Below are 18,625 nucleotides of genomic sequence, written 5' to 3'. Positions count from 1 at the left end.
TTTAAGTATGTAATGTTTCCACCATAAGGCTATGCCCAGTACCTGAGATCTCCACACTGTTGTATCCACAAGCCCAGGTTAGACACTGTATTCTTGCTTGCTGATATTTACAGCAGTGCACAGGTGCTGGTTCTAAACTCTGTCATTTGCACTGTCATTTAAAGTTTTGACATAGGAAAAAATGATCCTAAATTAGTTTTCATTCCTAGGTGTTTAGTGATTGTAAAGTTTATTTTCAAGTCATAAAACTACTGTAAAAAAAGCTATGGCTGTTTGTGTGAACTGTGAAAGATGTATCAGGAATATTTTAGAAAAAAAAACATTTGATGTGTGCTTGTGTGCTTGAATATAATATTTTGCATTCAGGTGAGCTCTTTATATAGATACTTCTGTATGAACCATATTCTAAATGTTTTTGGTATCCAATATTGCTCTGTTTGCTTTATGTGCATGTTCATAACACCATGACATTTAATGAAGAGATCTTTTTAAAGTATTGATAGCCATGAGTAAATTATACTGTGTTTGATCTGTGTTAAAGATTCAAAGTCCAGGATATTTGAATAGAACTTAGAATAAAAATGTAATTAGGTTACATCCCTAAAGTCTGATATATCTTTAAACAAGACTGCAAATGAAACTTTATTAAAACTTCAAATGAATTATTTCTTTGCTTTTTTAAATTCTTTTTCCCTCTCTTCTCTTTCATGTCTATTACTGACATTGCTGCTTGTATTTTACCTGTCTTTTCCAGAGTGTTTTAATTATTTACTGCTTAATGACTAGTACTGAGATGAAGCTGCCCTCTCACTCACAGGGTTTTTTTCTTTGCTTCAAAGCTTTGTGAGGTCTTGGAATACTGTACTGGACTGGCAGTTGTCATCATAAACTTTCCTGGAGGCAGTGTTTCAGTAATTGATAAAGGAGGCTGCTTCCAGAGGTGCCTTTCCAGTGTCACTGAGAGCTGCCAGGGTTGCATGTCCTCAGCCATTACCAATAATCTGGAGAAGCCATAGGTAAAGCAAACATGAAGTTGTTAATAAAAAATATATCTTACTCTTCAGAGAATCACTCAGGTTGGCTGGGATCTTAGCAGGTCATTAATCCAGCTGCACTTCAGAAGTAAATCACCTGCACCACAGAACAGCTTCAGTGCTGAAGCACTGCAATTTATTATCAGAAGCTATGAAAAGGAAGGGGAACTGGGTAGAACCTGAATAAAATGTAAAAACTGCCCAAAAAAGTATTTAAACCAAGGCAACCTTTTGACATGACATAGCAAAAAAGTAATTTAGTGAAACTAATCTGCTTCAGTGTCACTTTCTCTATTTAAAAGATAATGATCATATTAATCTTTGAGGTTAAATACCAATATAACTTGTTTTCATTATTTCTACTAAACCTAAAAGCTCTTAAGCCAGTGGTTAAAACAGAATTGTAATCTATTCATCTCCCTGAGTTTTCTGTTCCCTTCCCTTTCTGCATTTAGATATCCACCCGTAGACATTGAAATATTTGTGAAACCTGAGATGGGAACATCCCACTGAGTGTGGGCCTGCTCTTACCCAGAGCCTGGAGCCTTGCAGTGTGAGCTTCCTGAATACATTTTGCATCTTGGGTAGCCTTTGCATATTGAAAGCACTTTGATGCTCTGCAAGCATGAAAGAAGGCTTGAATAATACTGTAAAGCAAGAATTCCATTCTCTCTAAAATGTGTGTGTGATCATTCAGCTAATGTTCAACATTGTTTTCAGTGTTGTCCTCAGATTAAAATTTATATATGCCAAAAAGTGTTTATTTATATATAATCAAACAAATCAGAAGGTGGCCTCTGACAAATGCTGCTTTCATAAAATGTGTTAACCTAAAAAGGTAAAGGAATTTTAATTGTAAACCAGAATTTTGCATGCTGGTTCATTTGAATATGAATGTGAGACAGACAAGTTAGTGGAATTTTCATCTGGGACCTGTTTGGTTGTCATTTTTTTCCCCTTGCTGGTCCACAGTACACCATTCCCAAAGCAGCTGTCATTTCAGCTGCCTGTGGGAAAACCCTCCTGTTTGCAGCTCAGGAGTGCTGGCAGCAGAAGGGGAAGGGATTAGAGAGCAGCCAGAAAAGCCAGCATTATCCCCACCTTGTCAAGTGTCTGTGGCAGAACCCTTTAAGCAAGCTCTTTTTAGAACAGGTTTGATATTCCAGAGTGCTGGTGGTGTGATAGAGCATCTGTGAACTGCCCTGCTGTGAGTTCTGCAGTCTGCACTGCCCTCTAGGTTTGTGTAGGTGTATTTTGAGTGCTCGAGCTTTAAGGCAAGTAATATAGGTCCTCAGAGGACAAGACTACATATGCTCTAATGCTCACTGGATTACTACATTTAGGATTTTCTTTTCAGACAACACACATTTGTTTAAGTAATGTAAACAGAAATAATGTATCATCCTCTAAAGTGCAGTACCTAGGACTAGGCTGGCAGTCCTTCACCCAGAGGAAGGAAGATAAAATACTGTCCATCTGCAGTCAGTGCTACATTTCAGGTTGTGTGAAGCTCAGCTTTCCTTTGCTCTCTTCCTTTCTCCTTTGTTTCCTTAAGTTCTCTACTTCTCAATTGGCCTTAGGCATCTTGGATTCCAGGTAAGATCTACTAGTATATTGTCAAACTGGAAGAATGGTCAGAATACCCCATGATGAGCCAGCATGGTCATTGCAATATTCTTATGAGCTGCCTACATCATTTTACTAAGTTCATGGTGACATCTTTCTGGGAAAAAAAAACTAAACTCCTCTAAAACAAATTAATAAAATTAATAATTATCTTTAAAATACTCACTTTGGTTGTTCGCTGATGATTGATTTTGTTTGAGATGGATGTTGCATTGTTATGAAACTGCAAAATTTTGTCTTTAATCCCTTCCACAGTTCTTTTTCTTGTTTTTTCAGCTGGTCCATGAATTCAAGTTATTGCATGTGAGAGCTGTCCCAGTGGCTTCTTTACAATTCATTTTACCTCAGGAGTCCAAGGTGGCTCAATTGAATGAGAGGTGTTTGCTGAATGAGAGCCTTGTTTTATGTTTCTTGGGAACACACCTCTGTAAAACACTTTTGTACCAATCTCTGTGGCAGACTTAAGCATTTCAGCATGAGTAGTGCTGTCATAATTGAACACAGAAACTGAGTGTAATATAAGTAGTTCAAGCAGTTAGACTGAAATGTAAGCATATATCTTTTGAAAGATAATAGCATTTCTGTTTTTCATTACCATTAAATGATGCTTCAACCAGATTTTGTGTTCTCGTATAGTGAAATAACTGATGGCAAAAGGTCCTCTAGTTTAAAATGTACTATAATATACTCAGAGTTTATTTTTCCTTTAAGTTGTTTTAATCTAAGTGTAATATTTTCTGAAGACCTCAACAATTGTTTGCAATTTAAGATTAAATTTGCTTCCTGCTTCTAGTGGTGCTGCTGGGGCAGGTTACCTAACAGACCTGTCAGTTTTCTTGTGCAGTTGTTTCTGTGGCATTATTTTCATTGGCAAACATACGGGCTGATAGAAAAGGAAATCATTAGGTGCTCTCAGTATTGCTGAGGCATGGAGCTAGAGCAGGTCAGTCACTGCATTTTGTAGATTGTGACATTTTAAATTACCTGTACACTACTGGAAGCAATCTGTGGACCTAATTAACATTTCACCTAATTAAAGTCAGGAATGTATGTAGAGAATTCTAGATAGTTTTGCACTGCCTTTATTTATTAAATACCACATTATTCAAATTTGAGTCTCTAATTTCAGTATTGAAAACTTCAGGTTTGTGTGCTGTTTTCTTAAGTGGGAGTAACTTTTTTTTTTCCTCCTTCAAGTAATCAATGCACTGCTGAATGAGTTCATTTTAATGCACTCAATCATGCCTCTAATGTTTGTAGCTTACGGGCGCAAGCATCAGTAATGCAGGAATGTTATATGGCTTTAGTTTGGGCCATTTCATAAAATATTCATGGAATCAAAAATGTGCATCAAAATAGCGGCTGGGAGAATTACATTTATGTGCCTGCTTTTATGGCAGCTTCACATTTAAACCCATTTGTGTTAATATCTAGTCAATCTTTCTACTTAAAAAAAAGGCAAAATAGTAGTCTCCATATATACTCCTTTTGGTTTGGTATCTATTTTGATATAACAAATCTGTATTTTTTGATTGAGTTTCAAGAAGGGGAATTATAAATTAACTTTTAGATTATCTAAAAACATTTCTCTTCCATATTTACAAAATTACATTGGATTATTTTGCTTGAATGAATAGATTTATTTTTTGCTTTCAAGCAACTCAGTGAAAACTGTAGCACAAATCTGTGTCAGAATGTCTTATATTCATATATAATTGTTTAAAACTGATTTTCTACTCCCAAAATTATATTGTGACGATGTTAGCCTCCCATATTTAAGATGAAGCTATTTCTGATGGGATTTCCTTTGTTATGCCCTGAGTACTATTAAAATATACTAAAATGCTACACTTTTTTTTTTTTTTTTTTTTTTTAGTGGTAGTACATATGTTGTATGAGTTATGATTCTGGATTTTGATTCCTTTTGTAAGAAGAGAAGAGAGACATCAGAGGTTCTCCAATTCCATTTGGGTATCCACTGAGATAAATTCTGCATGGCAGTGTGAGAATAAATATGCAATTGCTATTAATGTTGCCAACTGGAAATAGCTTTGCTGCTTTGTGTAACATTCTGCAAATAGATTTTTCACACATGGATTTCCTAGAAACACCTTCTTGATTTTCTCTTTGAATTCCTAGACCTATAAAAGTACATTTCTGCAAACTGTTTCAAGTGATCTTCTTACTCCATTGTTTTTCCTCTCATTTTGCATTTTTTTATCTTTGGTGTTTTTTCAGTTCATAATAAAAGTAATGTAAAACTCTACCTTGTTACTGCCTAAGTGAGTTAAAAATGCTCTTTTTCTCAGAAATGTTCTGCAATTGGCTAATTGCTTTCTTTTAATGTTTTTCAAGATTTCCAGATGGCATTCTATGTATGTCTGGAGCTAACACCAGTGTTTAAAAATTGCAGTGCCCTGGCCTGATCAGTTCCAGCTGAACTGACTCATGATGGGGACTAAACTCACCAGCCCCCTGAAAAGATCATTTTCTCACAACATTTGGGTTTCACAGAAACATTATGGATTAAATAAACAGGCTGACATGTCATTTGCCAATGGCAACAAGGGATTTCAGTTTATTTTCATGCAGAAATGAATTTCAAACTCTGAAACGTTTAACCTTCCATGAATTTGAGAAGACTCCAAATAGTTTGTTTATTTGAAAGAGTCTTCAGTAAGCAAATTCCCAGCTATATAAGTGCTTTCATGACAGTAATTCCTTCCCTTCCCTGCTTAGGGACTAGCAGGTATTTTGCCTTTCTGTGCGTTACTGTCTTATTTTTTGTGAGCAGATTGTTTTACATTTCTCTGCATAATCTTTCTTGGTAATTCAGTAAAGCCAAATGTAATATGGATCCATTTGAATAATACCAAAAATAAATCATATTACGGAATCATTTTGAAGCTTGGTGTAGATGGATTGTTTCCAAAGAGGTTTCACTGAGATATAGCAAAGGGAGTTTCAGGTCACAGCTCTTAGGGTTAGGTCAGCTCTTGAGAACTGTGGGATGCATGGAATGTGTGGGTTTCTAGTCTGATAGAAGGTTTCTCAAGAGGCTGCTGCAGGAGAGAGAGCTTGAGTAGGGTAGGAACCACCACACATGATAGTTCTATCAACCTGAACAAAAATCCTTAAGATTGCACGTTTATTTGCCTAAACAATGTGTCCTGTTAAGTGGTCACGTTACAGTGTTAGGAGAAACTCATACTGTTCAGCTCCATGGTGATACCTCTTGTTTGTTTGCTGCTTCCCAATCTTATTAAAAGTTTTTGAGTAACACATGAATCAAATTCAGTTAACGAATCCATTACACATGTAGTGTATCCCAATGACTCAAATGTGTGATAATACCCTTTCAAAAGAGCAATCTGTTTATTATTGAACTTCGGGGGAGAATTCCAAGGAAGAGTCTCTATATGTGCTTATGAGAAACCACGTGAACAAAATTCTGGCTCTATCTATTATTACACAACATTAAATTTAACTCAACTTTCCATCATTTGTCACAAAACCAACATAAGCTTCAATATCTTAAATCTACTTTTAGCAACTTGGATAACTGGAATTCTGTTGACATCTGTGTTGACTGTGCCCTAAGAGGCTAGCTGAACCAGATAGACAAAAACTCAAATTGGAAGCCTCTTGAGAATGGACAAGGGTTTTCATCTGGCTTTAGCAAATCTACATCTCTATTTTCTGTTACATCTACTCTCAGGAAATCTGTGAACAGCTTGTACTGGTTGCGATAATTTCCCTTTGCCTTTCTAATTGTGCAGTCTGATGTCAAGCATGTGATATTTTAGAATGTATAGAATTTTTCCTGTTTTCCCAATGTTTTGGACCATCTCTTGGACTTGTCCTTAGCTAGAATGGAACTGAGTAAAGCCTGCTGTCTCTTCTTTCACCTGGCACTGCATTCTTCAGCACCTGTTGTATCCCCTGGGATTCTTACATGAATCGTAGGCTGTAGAGCCATAGAATTATTTGTCTGTGACACTCTTTCAATTCATTGTGTCTTTGAAAGAGGAGTTTCTCATGCTTGTCAGTTTTAGTTGAATTCGTTTTAATCATCAGAGAAACTTAATATGAAAATAAATTTAATTCTAATAAAGATGAGTTATGTTTTATATTGCAAAGTTGAAAGCATGGTTATAAAGGGGTAACATATGCAAAAGACAAATCTAGATTGAGTTAATAAGAGAAATCTGTCATAGCTGTTCTGCTGCCTCTAGGTTGGCTGGAGGCCTGGGGGTTAACCTCATTTTCTCTAGGAATGCTTAAAGAAGATCATTCTCCAAGCTTTTCTCCCTTCCTTTCCTACAACTGGGACACAACTTATCTCCTTCCTTATTCTTTTTTCAGTTTGAATTCAGCACTATAAAAAAAACCCTGCAAAACAACAATAGTTCCTTGTAAATCACATCTCAGAAGAGGTGTAAACTGCAAGCATCTAAATGAACTTACTTTATGGATTTTTTTCAGCTGTTAATGGAATATACAGTTGATATCGATAATCTATGGGACAAGATCCATCACCCATACTTGTGAAGGCAGGGTCACATTCACAATTCTCTCTGCTACAGAATAGTCTGCTAAACAAGATACTGTGAACATAATGCTTTCTTTAAAATTATTTTTAATGTAAATAGTCTTATCTTAACTGTTTTCCATCAATACCCATTATGTATGAGAAAAAACTTTTCTGTTCTTTCCAAGAGCTTTGAATTTTCATTGTCCTGCAGGTATGGAAATCTTCTAGACTCAATTTTATGTACAGAGGTAAATCTAGCTGAAGATGAGGAAAAACTACTGGGATGTGAAAATGAATTGAATTTTATCTTCAAACTTTCATTTGCCTTAAAGATGTTTGAGTAACTTACATTTGAAGACCTTGGAGTATATTACTTCAGGCTCAATAATTAATCTATCAGTGGTTAATGCTCTTGCAGTAAATCTACTAGATAAAACTCACCAGACCTGGCCTTGCAATAACTGTTGAATAAATTACTTTGCATGATAATTCTTTTTTATTGATTGATTTGTTTGAACGAAGATTTTTAGTTTTTCTCCACAGTTTTGATACCTTTATCCTCCACACTTCAAATCTCTCAGCAAAGGTTTTCATTATGGAAAAAAAAAACTTGAGGAATGGTTTCAGTTGTAAGTATTTATGCACAGATGTGATTTTGATGTATGAGAACCATAAAATCTTTATGAATCTAGAATAAATTTACTTTCTAAAAGATCTTGACTTTGCCTCCATGGAATCACACCCCTTCAACATTGGGAATGTACAAAAGAAAGCTAATTAAATATGTGATAATTTTAAATTCTAGCATTACTGAGTACTGTGAAATTTGACCATGTTCTAGTACTTTCTGTGATTTTTGTATTGAAGGGTCTTGAAAAATGTGTGGAATGTTTGGCTGCAGCTTACTTTTAATGATAAAATTATTACAGACTATTAACTTTATCAATGTTTTGTTGGTTGCTCTGACTATAATTACAAATGATGTTTTTCAGGTGACATTACAAAAGCTGCTGAGTATTTTGAAGCGTTTTATCAGATAACAGAGGGCACATCATGGAAGGATGAGACAGGCCACACTTACGCTTCACTGGCATGTCAGCATCTCTGGAGAATTTATACATTGCTAGCAGACAAAATGCTAGAAAATGAAGAACACCAAGAGGCCATCAAAATGTTAAAAAAGGCTTTAAAGATGGCAAAAGAAGGTAGGTGGAAAATAATGCTTTCCCATTCCTTCATTCGATGTGCAGGCCATGATCTTCCCAAGAGTAAAGTAGAACATGTCGAGGATTTGGCTGGGTGATCATTTCCTATGAAACTCACAGACAAATGCTATCAATACTCTTGCAGGTCTCACTAAAGTAGAAATATCTTCTTGCTGACAACAAAGAAACTTTTAGGTTCCTCAAAGCTTTATCTCAAAAAAAAACCCTGACAGCCTTGTGGAAGCAGTAATATGAAACTGTGAACCCGTAATCAGAAAGTGTGGTCGCTGATGGAAGCTGAGGTTGCAGATTTTGATTGGCTAGTCACTGTTAATTTGGCAGGTTTTGACTGATATTATCTGCTGGAAAAGTTAACTTTTCACTCTAATAGTTACTTAATACTTGAAAAAAAAAATCCCAGGTTTTTATCATAAGCAAACAAAATTTTATATCTTAATATCCATAAATAATTTTAAACTTAAAGGAGAAATCACACAATTGCAGAACAGCAGAGGTAAGAAGAGAAACCTCTGGAAATTATAAGGTTGTTCTGAGCAGACTGCTCAGGACTGCATCCAGTCAGGTTTTAGTGTTTCTACAGGAAAAGCTTCCATTACCACTCTGACAATTATTTACCACTGTTCAAACACCCTCACAATGAAGAAGGTTTTTTGTTTAAATACATATTAATCCAATATTTATCAGCAGATCCATTAGGTTTTTTAATTTAATAGTGTATGCTGAACATTTAGTCTGTGACCCAGTCTTTGACTAGTAGATGGAATAGATAAACTGAAAAATGGCAAAAAATGAAAATACTTTCCAAATTTTAAGTTGTGCAATGAATAACATTATGACTGTATAGGTTATAATACAAGCCTGTAGTGTTTTCTACAGCTATTGTCTATAATGTGTGCTTGAATTACAGCTGCAGTTAAACTTCTCCACTTAAAATTAGGTGTAGTAAATAGAAGGACTACTGATGAAATTCCCTAGGGATGTCTTCTTCTTGCTAGTAAAATCTTATGAATATTAAGTGATTGCCAAAATGGATCTGATGTCTTTCCAAAACTTATTTTGACCAGGCAGATGTTCTGGTTCCCTTATTTCAAATTTCAAATCATTCACTTTCACAGCTTCCTGAGGCATGTATCACATATCACTATGCACAATATATGTGCTGTTGTTCTCTTTAAATTCTTTCTGAGGAATTCTCCAGACCTCATTCCAGAGCCATACTGGCTGCTGGATATTATCTGTAGTCTCCATTCTGTCCTTCTGGACCATCATCTGTGTTTATGTATTTTAGGAATTAGGGTTAGATATTGCCCACTCCAGACTGTCAAATCCTCTTAAGCAAGGAAGAAAGTTCTTAATGTCCCTAGGAACTTCTAACTTACTATTCTTCTGTGAAACTATTTCTGTATCCATTTGTCTTATTGTGCCTTTTAAGGGGTATTGAATATTGGAAAAAAACATCAGTTTTTTGAGTTACAGGTTTTTAATAATTGTAAATAACATATTAAGTTCTATAGATAAAGAAATGCTATGCCTCAACAATTATTATCATTCAGTGAGTTTCAAACTAGGTGTAGGCTTCCTTTGGACAGAAGTAGTCTACTACTGCAAGTAGAAAATCTCCCTTTTCATTGTAACTATGTTTATTTATGCACTTTACAAAATACCTTGATAGGTATTTATTCTTCAGGTTGATTTTTCACCATTTATTGTGTTGGAGCAGATGGATATTGAACAACAGAAAAAATGGAATTTTGGTTATTTTTAATGTAACTTCATCTACAGAGGTTTTTATGGCTATTCATGTTCTGAAGGAAAAAATGTTAATATAGTGTGATACGTTAAGAACTACATAATTAGTTTATATTTATCAAATAGATTAATTTTTCTTGAGGGAGACATGCAAAAGGACCAACAAGCAGTGTTTGTTAGATCAGTATCAGCAAAATAAAACCTGGTATGGAAAGGTGGGATTCACCTTAGCAGCAGCCTGTACAGAATTTTCTATAACTACTGCTTGCAAGTGTAAGTTGCCAATGTTTTTTTAGCTATTTTACCCTGCAGTAGGTAGTAAAACAGGCAGGAAAATGAGAAAGATGGAACTGGTTGACTATGGTTCTTTCTTGGTGTTTCACCAAGATTCAGATTAGTGAAATGTGTGGGTCAAGATACATTTTGTATTTTTGTATTAAGGTTTATTGCCTATTTTTGGCTATTTTTATTTTATATCGAGTATATAGAGAGAGACTACTATAATTTTTTAATTTTTTTATGAAACTAGGACCATCATTAAACAATTAATGACAGAGAACCTTACACATGTTAATTTGATTGTACTTTATTACTGGAAGATATTTTCTCTGACTTTGCTGAACTTCCTTGGTGAACTCCATAGCCTCCATTTTTAATTACCACTGTATGTTTTCAGAAAGAGATACGTGGTTGGGGGTAAGGAAAGGGAAAAATTTACTCCATTATTTTAACATCTATCTGTTGTTTAAGAACTTGCAAGAGCTGTCTGTACCAATGTTGTTTTGTTCAGATCATGCTAGTAACTCTACCTTTAACCCTTCCTTTAGGAGGTGATACCAAGACACAAGGAGAAGCAGCCTATTGCTTAAGTCTAGCATATCATTTTTCTGGAGAACATGAGACAGCATTAGCAGTAAGTTTATTCTTTGCTTTAACTTTCTCAATGCCTTCCTCTGCCTCTTCAGCATGTTTGGGATTTGCAGAGTGGAAAAAACTTGGAGAGACTTGGCTCATGGACCTTTCATAACTTTGTCTAGTTTGTAGGCAGGGATCTATGTGGCTCAAGCATTTTTGGTTCCAATCAATTCCAGCACTGATGGAGTCCACGTTTCTCTGCTTGCATGTGCAGGAATAATATAAATCCACAGTTCAGGTTACATATGACTGGCCTTCCTTTTCCTGTATATATGCAAATATCAAACAGTCTCTATTTAGTTAGGTTTCACCAGTTTTGCACATTAGTTTGGTACAGTGTATTTGTGAGCAACAATGAAAAATATATCAATTCACACACTGAGATTGTTAGAACGTCAGTAATTTAGAAGAAATATTAATTGCTTTTGAAAAACTGTAATGCTGATGCAGTTTTTGCTGTGGATACTTGAGTTCAAACTCCTCTTCTGATGTTTCCCTTGAGCTTTGGTAATCCTAAGACAGTGAGAGCTCTGCATGTGGAATTCCAGTCTAGAGGATGGTTTCCCTGCTTCCTCATAGGTCAGTGTCAGAGGACAAATAAGCAGCACCTTGATTCTTTTGTGCCATTCATAGGTCACAGTCCTCCATGATCCTCTTAAAAATGTTCTATGGAAAAATAAATGTGAATATTTTTCATGATTGTTGCAGTTAAATCAGGTGAATAATTACTCTTTCTGTTTGTTCTTGTCAAAGCCAGTATTCTATGAATGAACTTGTTTTATAGTGGTCAATCATCATGGGTATTTGTTGTGATGGTTTTTGTTTTATTTGTTTTTCTCAGAAGCAGACCAACAGAAGTCCCAGAATAAATTCAGCATGTGTATCAATATTACTTGCTTGGCTCTTACAGTGTAGAAGGTGTTCTAGATTTCTGTCTGATTTCATTTTTGTTGCAATTTTTTTAGTAGTTATTAACCACCTTTATACATTATTCTTCAATGCTGGAAGTCCTATCTTTTGCATAAATCAATTGAATGCTGGAAAGGGGGAGCCAGTTCTCAATGAATTGTAGGTAAAACTATAGCTGATTATAAAAATATTTCAAAACTAAAAATCTACATATAATTTTATAAAATTATTTCTAATAGTTGCAACAGCGATGAGAACATGTTTGATCTCTTACAAGAAAACAGAAAATAATGGATAAGAGCAGAATTTTTTGTATTTCAGTTTACCTGCAGTTGTTTTTTGCCTGACAAGAATGCTGGCATTCTTACCCGAGCAACTTTTCTCAGACTCTCAGGAACTTAACTTTTCATTTCACATAATATACTGTATGAATTCTGAAGAGCAGCAAAGAGATAAACAAATGGGCTAAATAAAGAAGTGTGCATCTTAATCTCTCCAGAATATGCAAAGGATCAAACTACCCTTGAAAGTGTCAAAAATATTAGTTGCCCTGGCATTGTTTCCTCAGAATCAATTTTGACTACATTTCTCCCCATGTCTCCTGTCAGAAAGTTACAGCAGTTATTTGGAAGTTTCATTTCTTTTTGTTGCATTCAGATTTTTTTAAGGAAGCTTCTGAAACAATGTATTTTTTAATGTACTACTACTTATTTTAAATATGCAACCAATAGGTAGTACCTAGTATTTTTAGTCCTGCAAAAATGCCTGGCAGTTATGTAAAGCCACGTGCAAGGGCAAGAAGGTCTCTGTAGTACAAAAACAAATTGAACATTATGTTAAGAGTACAAAATGTTATTTTAACAGTAATGAAAATACCAATGCTTTTCAGTGGTAAAAATACAGTGACATTTTCTAATATAATGGCATTACCAAAATTACTGCATGAGATAGTTCATAAGTACTTTGTTCAAAAAATATACTGTGTTCTATGGGACAAAGAAAAAGGGTACAGTTTTAGCTCCTTTTGTCCTTTGCAGTGATCAATACAGACAGCAGTAAAATATCAGTGGTTGACAGTACTGTTGAGCAGAAGTTGTCTTCACTCTCCATTTGGAAATCATTGCCTAAAATTTCCCCTTCTGTTCTCAGTTTAATGGTCTCTGTATCCAAGGGGAGCTCAGATGCTTACGGAGATGAAATCATTGCCTCCTGTTCCCAGGGGCCCACTGGTTATCATTACACATAACATGCAGACAATACTGCTAGGAGCCAGTTTGCCTCATGGTAATATGTAGTTCATCACCAGCTTCTGTAGCATGCTAAAGAGGTCTTGCCACACAGCTTGGGACTATTCGGATGTAGACTCAGGGGTCTCAGCAGTTATTTCCCTGCTTTGCATCAGTTTTCATCTTCTTTATCCCTTTGTGCCGTGGTCCACCTCAGGCAGTCTCCTTCTAGGGGAATCTGAAAGGAGCAGCTGTTACAGGCACCATTTCCTCCAATTGTTGCCACTTGGTTCCTTTTGCTCTTTAGCCTCCCTCCCCCAACATGCACACACAGGATCATGCATATGAACTTGTTTCATTCATGTCTTCTAGCAAGGCAGAGAAGCATATGTTCAAAATAGTCATTATCTGATGCAGTAATTAAAGACTGAAATGATTAATCTGCAGCCTATTCTATAAAAAATGCAGTCACTTGTATCAAATGAGCTGGTTTTGTTAGAGAAGGTTTTTATTTGCTAGGGACTTGGTATTTAACATTATTTGATTTGGTGTATAATCTGTATAAATTAGTTTAATTTAATTTGATATATATGATTGATTTCAGTGGAGCTACTCAGATGTAAAAATATAAGTATGTGTAAGTTTAAAAGCCTGAGAACTAATTACATTCAATAGCAGTGGGATATGTTCATAATATTTTTCATATCATCTGGTTTATAATCAAGCCTAATTTTTTTTCCACAAAATATTAATAGTTCACATTATATAGATTTCATCTTAAACATTATAGATTTTGTCATGGAGAATTCTCCATCCAGGCTAATTTTAAATTAAAAGTTACTGTTTACTTGTTTTTTCCTCGGACTCATTATGCAAGCAGAGTATTCAGTGAACATTTCTGTGTCATTAGAAATCTTCCATAAGGTATTATAATCTAATGCTTGATGTGTTGTTGTTTTTTTTTTTTCATAGACTGGACTTTCAAGAATTCTTCAAAGTAAAGGGTATAATGGATTTTTTCTCTTTCAATTTGGGTTGCATCCCAAACAATTAGAAAACATCCAGTCCTCATTCCTCATCTAAGTGTTAGGATTTCTTTGAAGTGTTCCTTTATTTTGGTTATTGAATCCTGTGCTTCAGATATGTTACACATTTAAATATAGAAGCAGTGTTCATGAGTACTGAGATTCATGCCAGGCTAAATGTGGTAATTTATGACATAATGCTATCTGCATGAATTGTCAGAATTACGATACACAAGCCACAGGCATAAAATTATCAAGAAAATTTATGAACTTGCAAAGATATCTTCACATTCAAAATGACCCTGTTCAAGCAATCAGAGGTGATTAATGGCCATAAACTAAAAAAGTCTGTGTCAAAACAACTGGGAATTTTGTCTTCTCTCCTGCAGCTGGGGAGAATATGAGTGGGGTGCAGATATTCTGAATTTGGTATGTACAGTGTATTTTATCTGATTACATCTGTTATATCTCATATGAATTATGCCCACGTGGGTGGGTGGGTGGATGGATGGATGGATGGATGGATGGATGGATGGATGGATGGATGGATGGATGGATGGATGGATGGATGGATGGATTTGTTAAATCAAGGAGGATCTTTGGAAGTTTAAGAACTCCAAAAGGTAGAGTGGATGTTCTTCTCTTTTTTTCCAAATATTGAGTAAGGTTGTTGAGAAGAATGAGCATGTGAAGTTAGAAGGCTGAACTACAAGTCAGTGGTGTCTGAGTAGACCACTGTGTTTGGGTTTAAGCTTTCATTCTTGTTACCACAATAAAAAAACCCTCTCAAATGGGCATTCACAATACACATCCAAAGATGCTCTTCAACGAAAATAATTTCATAACTTCCTTCTTTTAAATCAGCCACATTGACCTTTATTCATCTCTAAGTGATATTTAGCCATTAGTCATGAAGTGTAACATTTTCAGCTTAGCAAATGGCATCACATGCTTGGAAGAACATCTTAGTATACCAGTTTAAGAAGTTTCATCATTCCTAGAGGCTGCATTTTCATTGAAGTGATTTTTAAACTTTTTTTAAAACCGTATTCATATAGGAATTGAGTGGTTTTCATATCTGAGGAATAAAACCCCAAAACTTTGAATCTTCTTAGAAGGTAGGTACTTGTGATTGATCTTGACACTGACAATAGATTATGTAAAGAGAAAGAAGTGGCCCAATTTTGAAACTGATTCAATTTCATGTTCCTAAGGGTCCGAGTGCTGCTAGACACTGGTGAAGATAATACAAACAAAATTATGTAAGGCAATTAATATTGGGAGTAAAATTCATCCTGACAAAATATACTGACTCAAATGCTGAGGGAATTAAGAAATTAAAAAATATTTGTGTTGACAATACTAAAGAAGACCTAGAACTTCAGGAAAGAGATGAATGTCTGATCATTCAACTAATTTTTTTCTTGTAATTTAGCACTTGTGACTAAAAAAATCACTATTCCATGTTTTCCCACAGGAACAATGAAAATGAATGTTCTAGCAACTTGTTGATGTTGACCCTACTCTTCAAGAGTCTCATGTCCTCTAAGAATGGCTACCAAAACACCATAAGTGGCTGAATTTCCATCTCATCCATTGCAGTTTTCCATTTACTCATTCATACACCCCAAAAGAGTGGGACTACAGAGAGTTGAAAGTTTGAGTGCACAATCCATTAGATAAATCTATAGCACCTCTTCAGAATGTTAGGATTATCTGACCAGTGGTGTTCTCAGGAACCTGAATACAAGTTGGTGACTAAAAGTTTAAAATCTTAATTTTGAGGGCTATGCCAGGAGGACATTGTTTGTTTGTGTCTACTTTTGAAATAGTATGAAAGTTTCTTTGTTTACATATAAGATTACTTAGCCTTACTTGAAATGTATGTATATTAAAGACCTTGAATTTAGAAGTTCTGCTACTTAACGTATCAAATGTGGTTCCCCAAACTTCAAAATCTATTTTTGGTAATATTTTGACTCTACTTTAAAATTATAAATTGAAATATTTTCTTATTATTTATTTATTATTTTATTACTGTTTTGCACACACATGCAGGCACTTACACTGACACACTTCCTGTATGAGTATAGAAAAAAAATGGAGGGGAGTACAGTGCAGCACTAGTAAAATTATATTTACATCATAATCGATATTCTAAGATCAAGAGAATTCTTTGTATAACTCTGATTTTTTTCTGAGAAATTGTTCCTAACTGAACTGAAAAGAAGCAAATGGCCCTTCCTGTGCTTTCCCTGGCTGGTTGGCAGCCAGACTGAGGACACAGCTAGACAGGTCTGCTTCTGGGAAAGAAGGTTACAGTTAGCTTGTCCTGACTGAAATTTCTGAAACTCCAATGACTGTCTTCTGTCAGTTACAGCATGTGATTTAGGCATTTTCTCTGGATTCTATTGAAACTTTTTTTAAAGAAGATAATAAAATATTCTCTTTCTTTTCTTTTTTTTTTTTTTTCTTTTTTTTTTTTTTTTTTTTTTTTTTTAATTCCCCTCATTTCTAGCTTAGGTGTGGTATACCTCAGAACCTAAATGCTGTATGTAATTGAGAGAAGGGGGTAGCTGCAGCATGTCTAAGTCCATAGTTTATGTTATCAGATAACAGTAACATACAAGATCTTAGGCACTGCCAACCCATTAGTGAAACTGCACATTCTATACCCAGGGCTGTAGAATATGGCTGAGGAGCTGCAAGAGAAATTTTTTAATTCTGTTAGATAATCTACTTACAGAACTCTGACTCTTAATGTGTTGTGAGAAAGGAAACATTTGTACCCACACTGTACAAATTCAGGAATTTCAGTGTTTAAGTGCAAATGTATTCATAATCTGCAAGGTTTTGTTTTCCATTGTATAGTTAATGCTAATGAACAGATTATTTAAAAAAAAAAATCTCTAAAGCTTTTAAAATTAGATTGATTTCTAAAATTGGTACAGTTCAAGCTACAGCAATTCACTTATTAAATATGTGTTTAAATTTCAATTCAGTTCTTCTTAATGACTTTGATGAGGCAAGTGATATTTTCAGATGTTAGCAAATGCCTAACAACTTTGCTTGATCAGAACCATTGATGGCTAAATTGGAGAATAGATCTTGATTCAGGCATTAGATCTTGAGGAATTTATCCTTTGATAGATAAATTACCTGGAAAGTTAAAACTCTGAATCATGCCTGTGTAAAACTGAGAGCTTGGTGCCTCCTTGCTAGAAGCAGTTTGTTTTGCTGTTTTGCTTTCAGCTTATGTGTTATTTCAGAGCTGATCAAAAGAATTGGTAGCAAAGTGTGAAATAAATTCTGCTTCTAAAGAAATCGATTTCACATTCCTTGGTGCTTTAAATGATTTTAGTAATATTAATATTTAAAATATTTCTGTCTGAAATCTTTTTATGACTGCATAAACCAGTAAAGTTCCCCATTTCATTCAGCTGGTTTTCATACTAGTATATTACACAGTAAGCATTATAGAAATACTATATTTTAGTACTGAAATGGATGCAAAAGATCTCAAGTGTCTATTTGCATCTAAATGACTCAAGTTTTATTCAGTCAATAAGTCTATTAATCCTTTTACTACATTACATGGGTTAAATCTTGAAGAATATAAGGTTTTCAGCTGAATGAGATCCTTTCTTTAACTTCTATATTGGTTTGCAGAAACACACCCACTGCATTATCTAATTTAAATTGGTTTTATACTTCCCTAGTTGATCTCTGTAGTTTTTACCATTGTTATGCAAATTTTAACTGTTTGTTTGTTTGCTTGCTTGCTTTTAGCTAGGAAAACTTTGTGTAGTTAAAAATATCCATTCAAGATATTACTAAGCATGAAACAGAATATTTATAGGAGCTTTATCTAAGAAGTAATGGGCATTTAAACATGCAGATAAATACATACATATATTATGATATTATTGTCTTGGCAGGCTACAGTGATCTGACAGCCAGGTACATTCATGCAGACACAACAATCTGATAAAAGCAGTCCAGACATCTGGATCACAGTGCTGCTATACAAAATCATTTCTTAACAATTCACATTATTGCACTTACCCCAATTTCCAGTCCTGTCCACCCTTTTGTCCTTGTTTCTTCCCCCGGCTCTGCCTTTGTCTTTTATGTACTTGCAGTATCTCACTTTTCCTTTACAAGTCACCTCCATCTGCTTATGTGTCAGAGTGGCCCTGGTGCCACACATCACATAGAGAATTCTCAAGATGAAGGGCTGTATTCACATCACTACCTCTGTCTCAGCACTGTTTCATGCTTGTCACTGCTCAGCACTCAGCGCCACACTGCCTTGTTTTGTCAATAACCATTTATTTGTTGCTGGAATAGTAGCAACCATTACATCTGACCTCCCTGTTTC

General features: G+C 35.0%; 1 protein-coding gene across 4 annotated transcripts in view; it reads left to right on the top strand.

Annotated features, from left to right (window-relative positions):
- The window catches only part of TTC29 (tetratricopeptide repeat domain 29), a 170,562-nt gene that overhangs the window by 95,127 nt on the left and 56,810 nt on the right, over positions 1–18,625 (top strand). For all 4 annotated transcript variants that reach the window (XM_079305958.1, XM_079305956.1, XM_079305957.1 and 1 more), the window contains exons 6-7: positions 8,187–8,399; positions 10,997–11,082. In XM_079305958.1, coding sequence (XP_079162084.1) covers positions 8,187–8,399; positions 10,997–11,082 — 299 coding nt within the window. The remainder of the gene's footprint in view (positions 1–8,186; positions 8,400–10,996; positions 11,083–18,625) is intronic.

The sequence above is a fragment of the Erithacus rubecula genome (assembly GCF_903797595.1).
Source record: "Erithacus rubecula genome assembly, chromosome: 5".
Lineage (NCBI taxonomy): Eukaryota > Metazoa > Chordata > Aves > Passeriformes > Muscicapidae > Erithacus > Erithacus rubecula.
The sequence above is the reverse complement of the archived record's forward strand: the minus strand, read 5'-3'. Positions and strand labels throughout refer to the sequence as shown.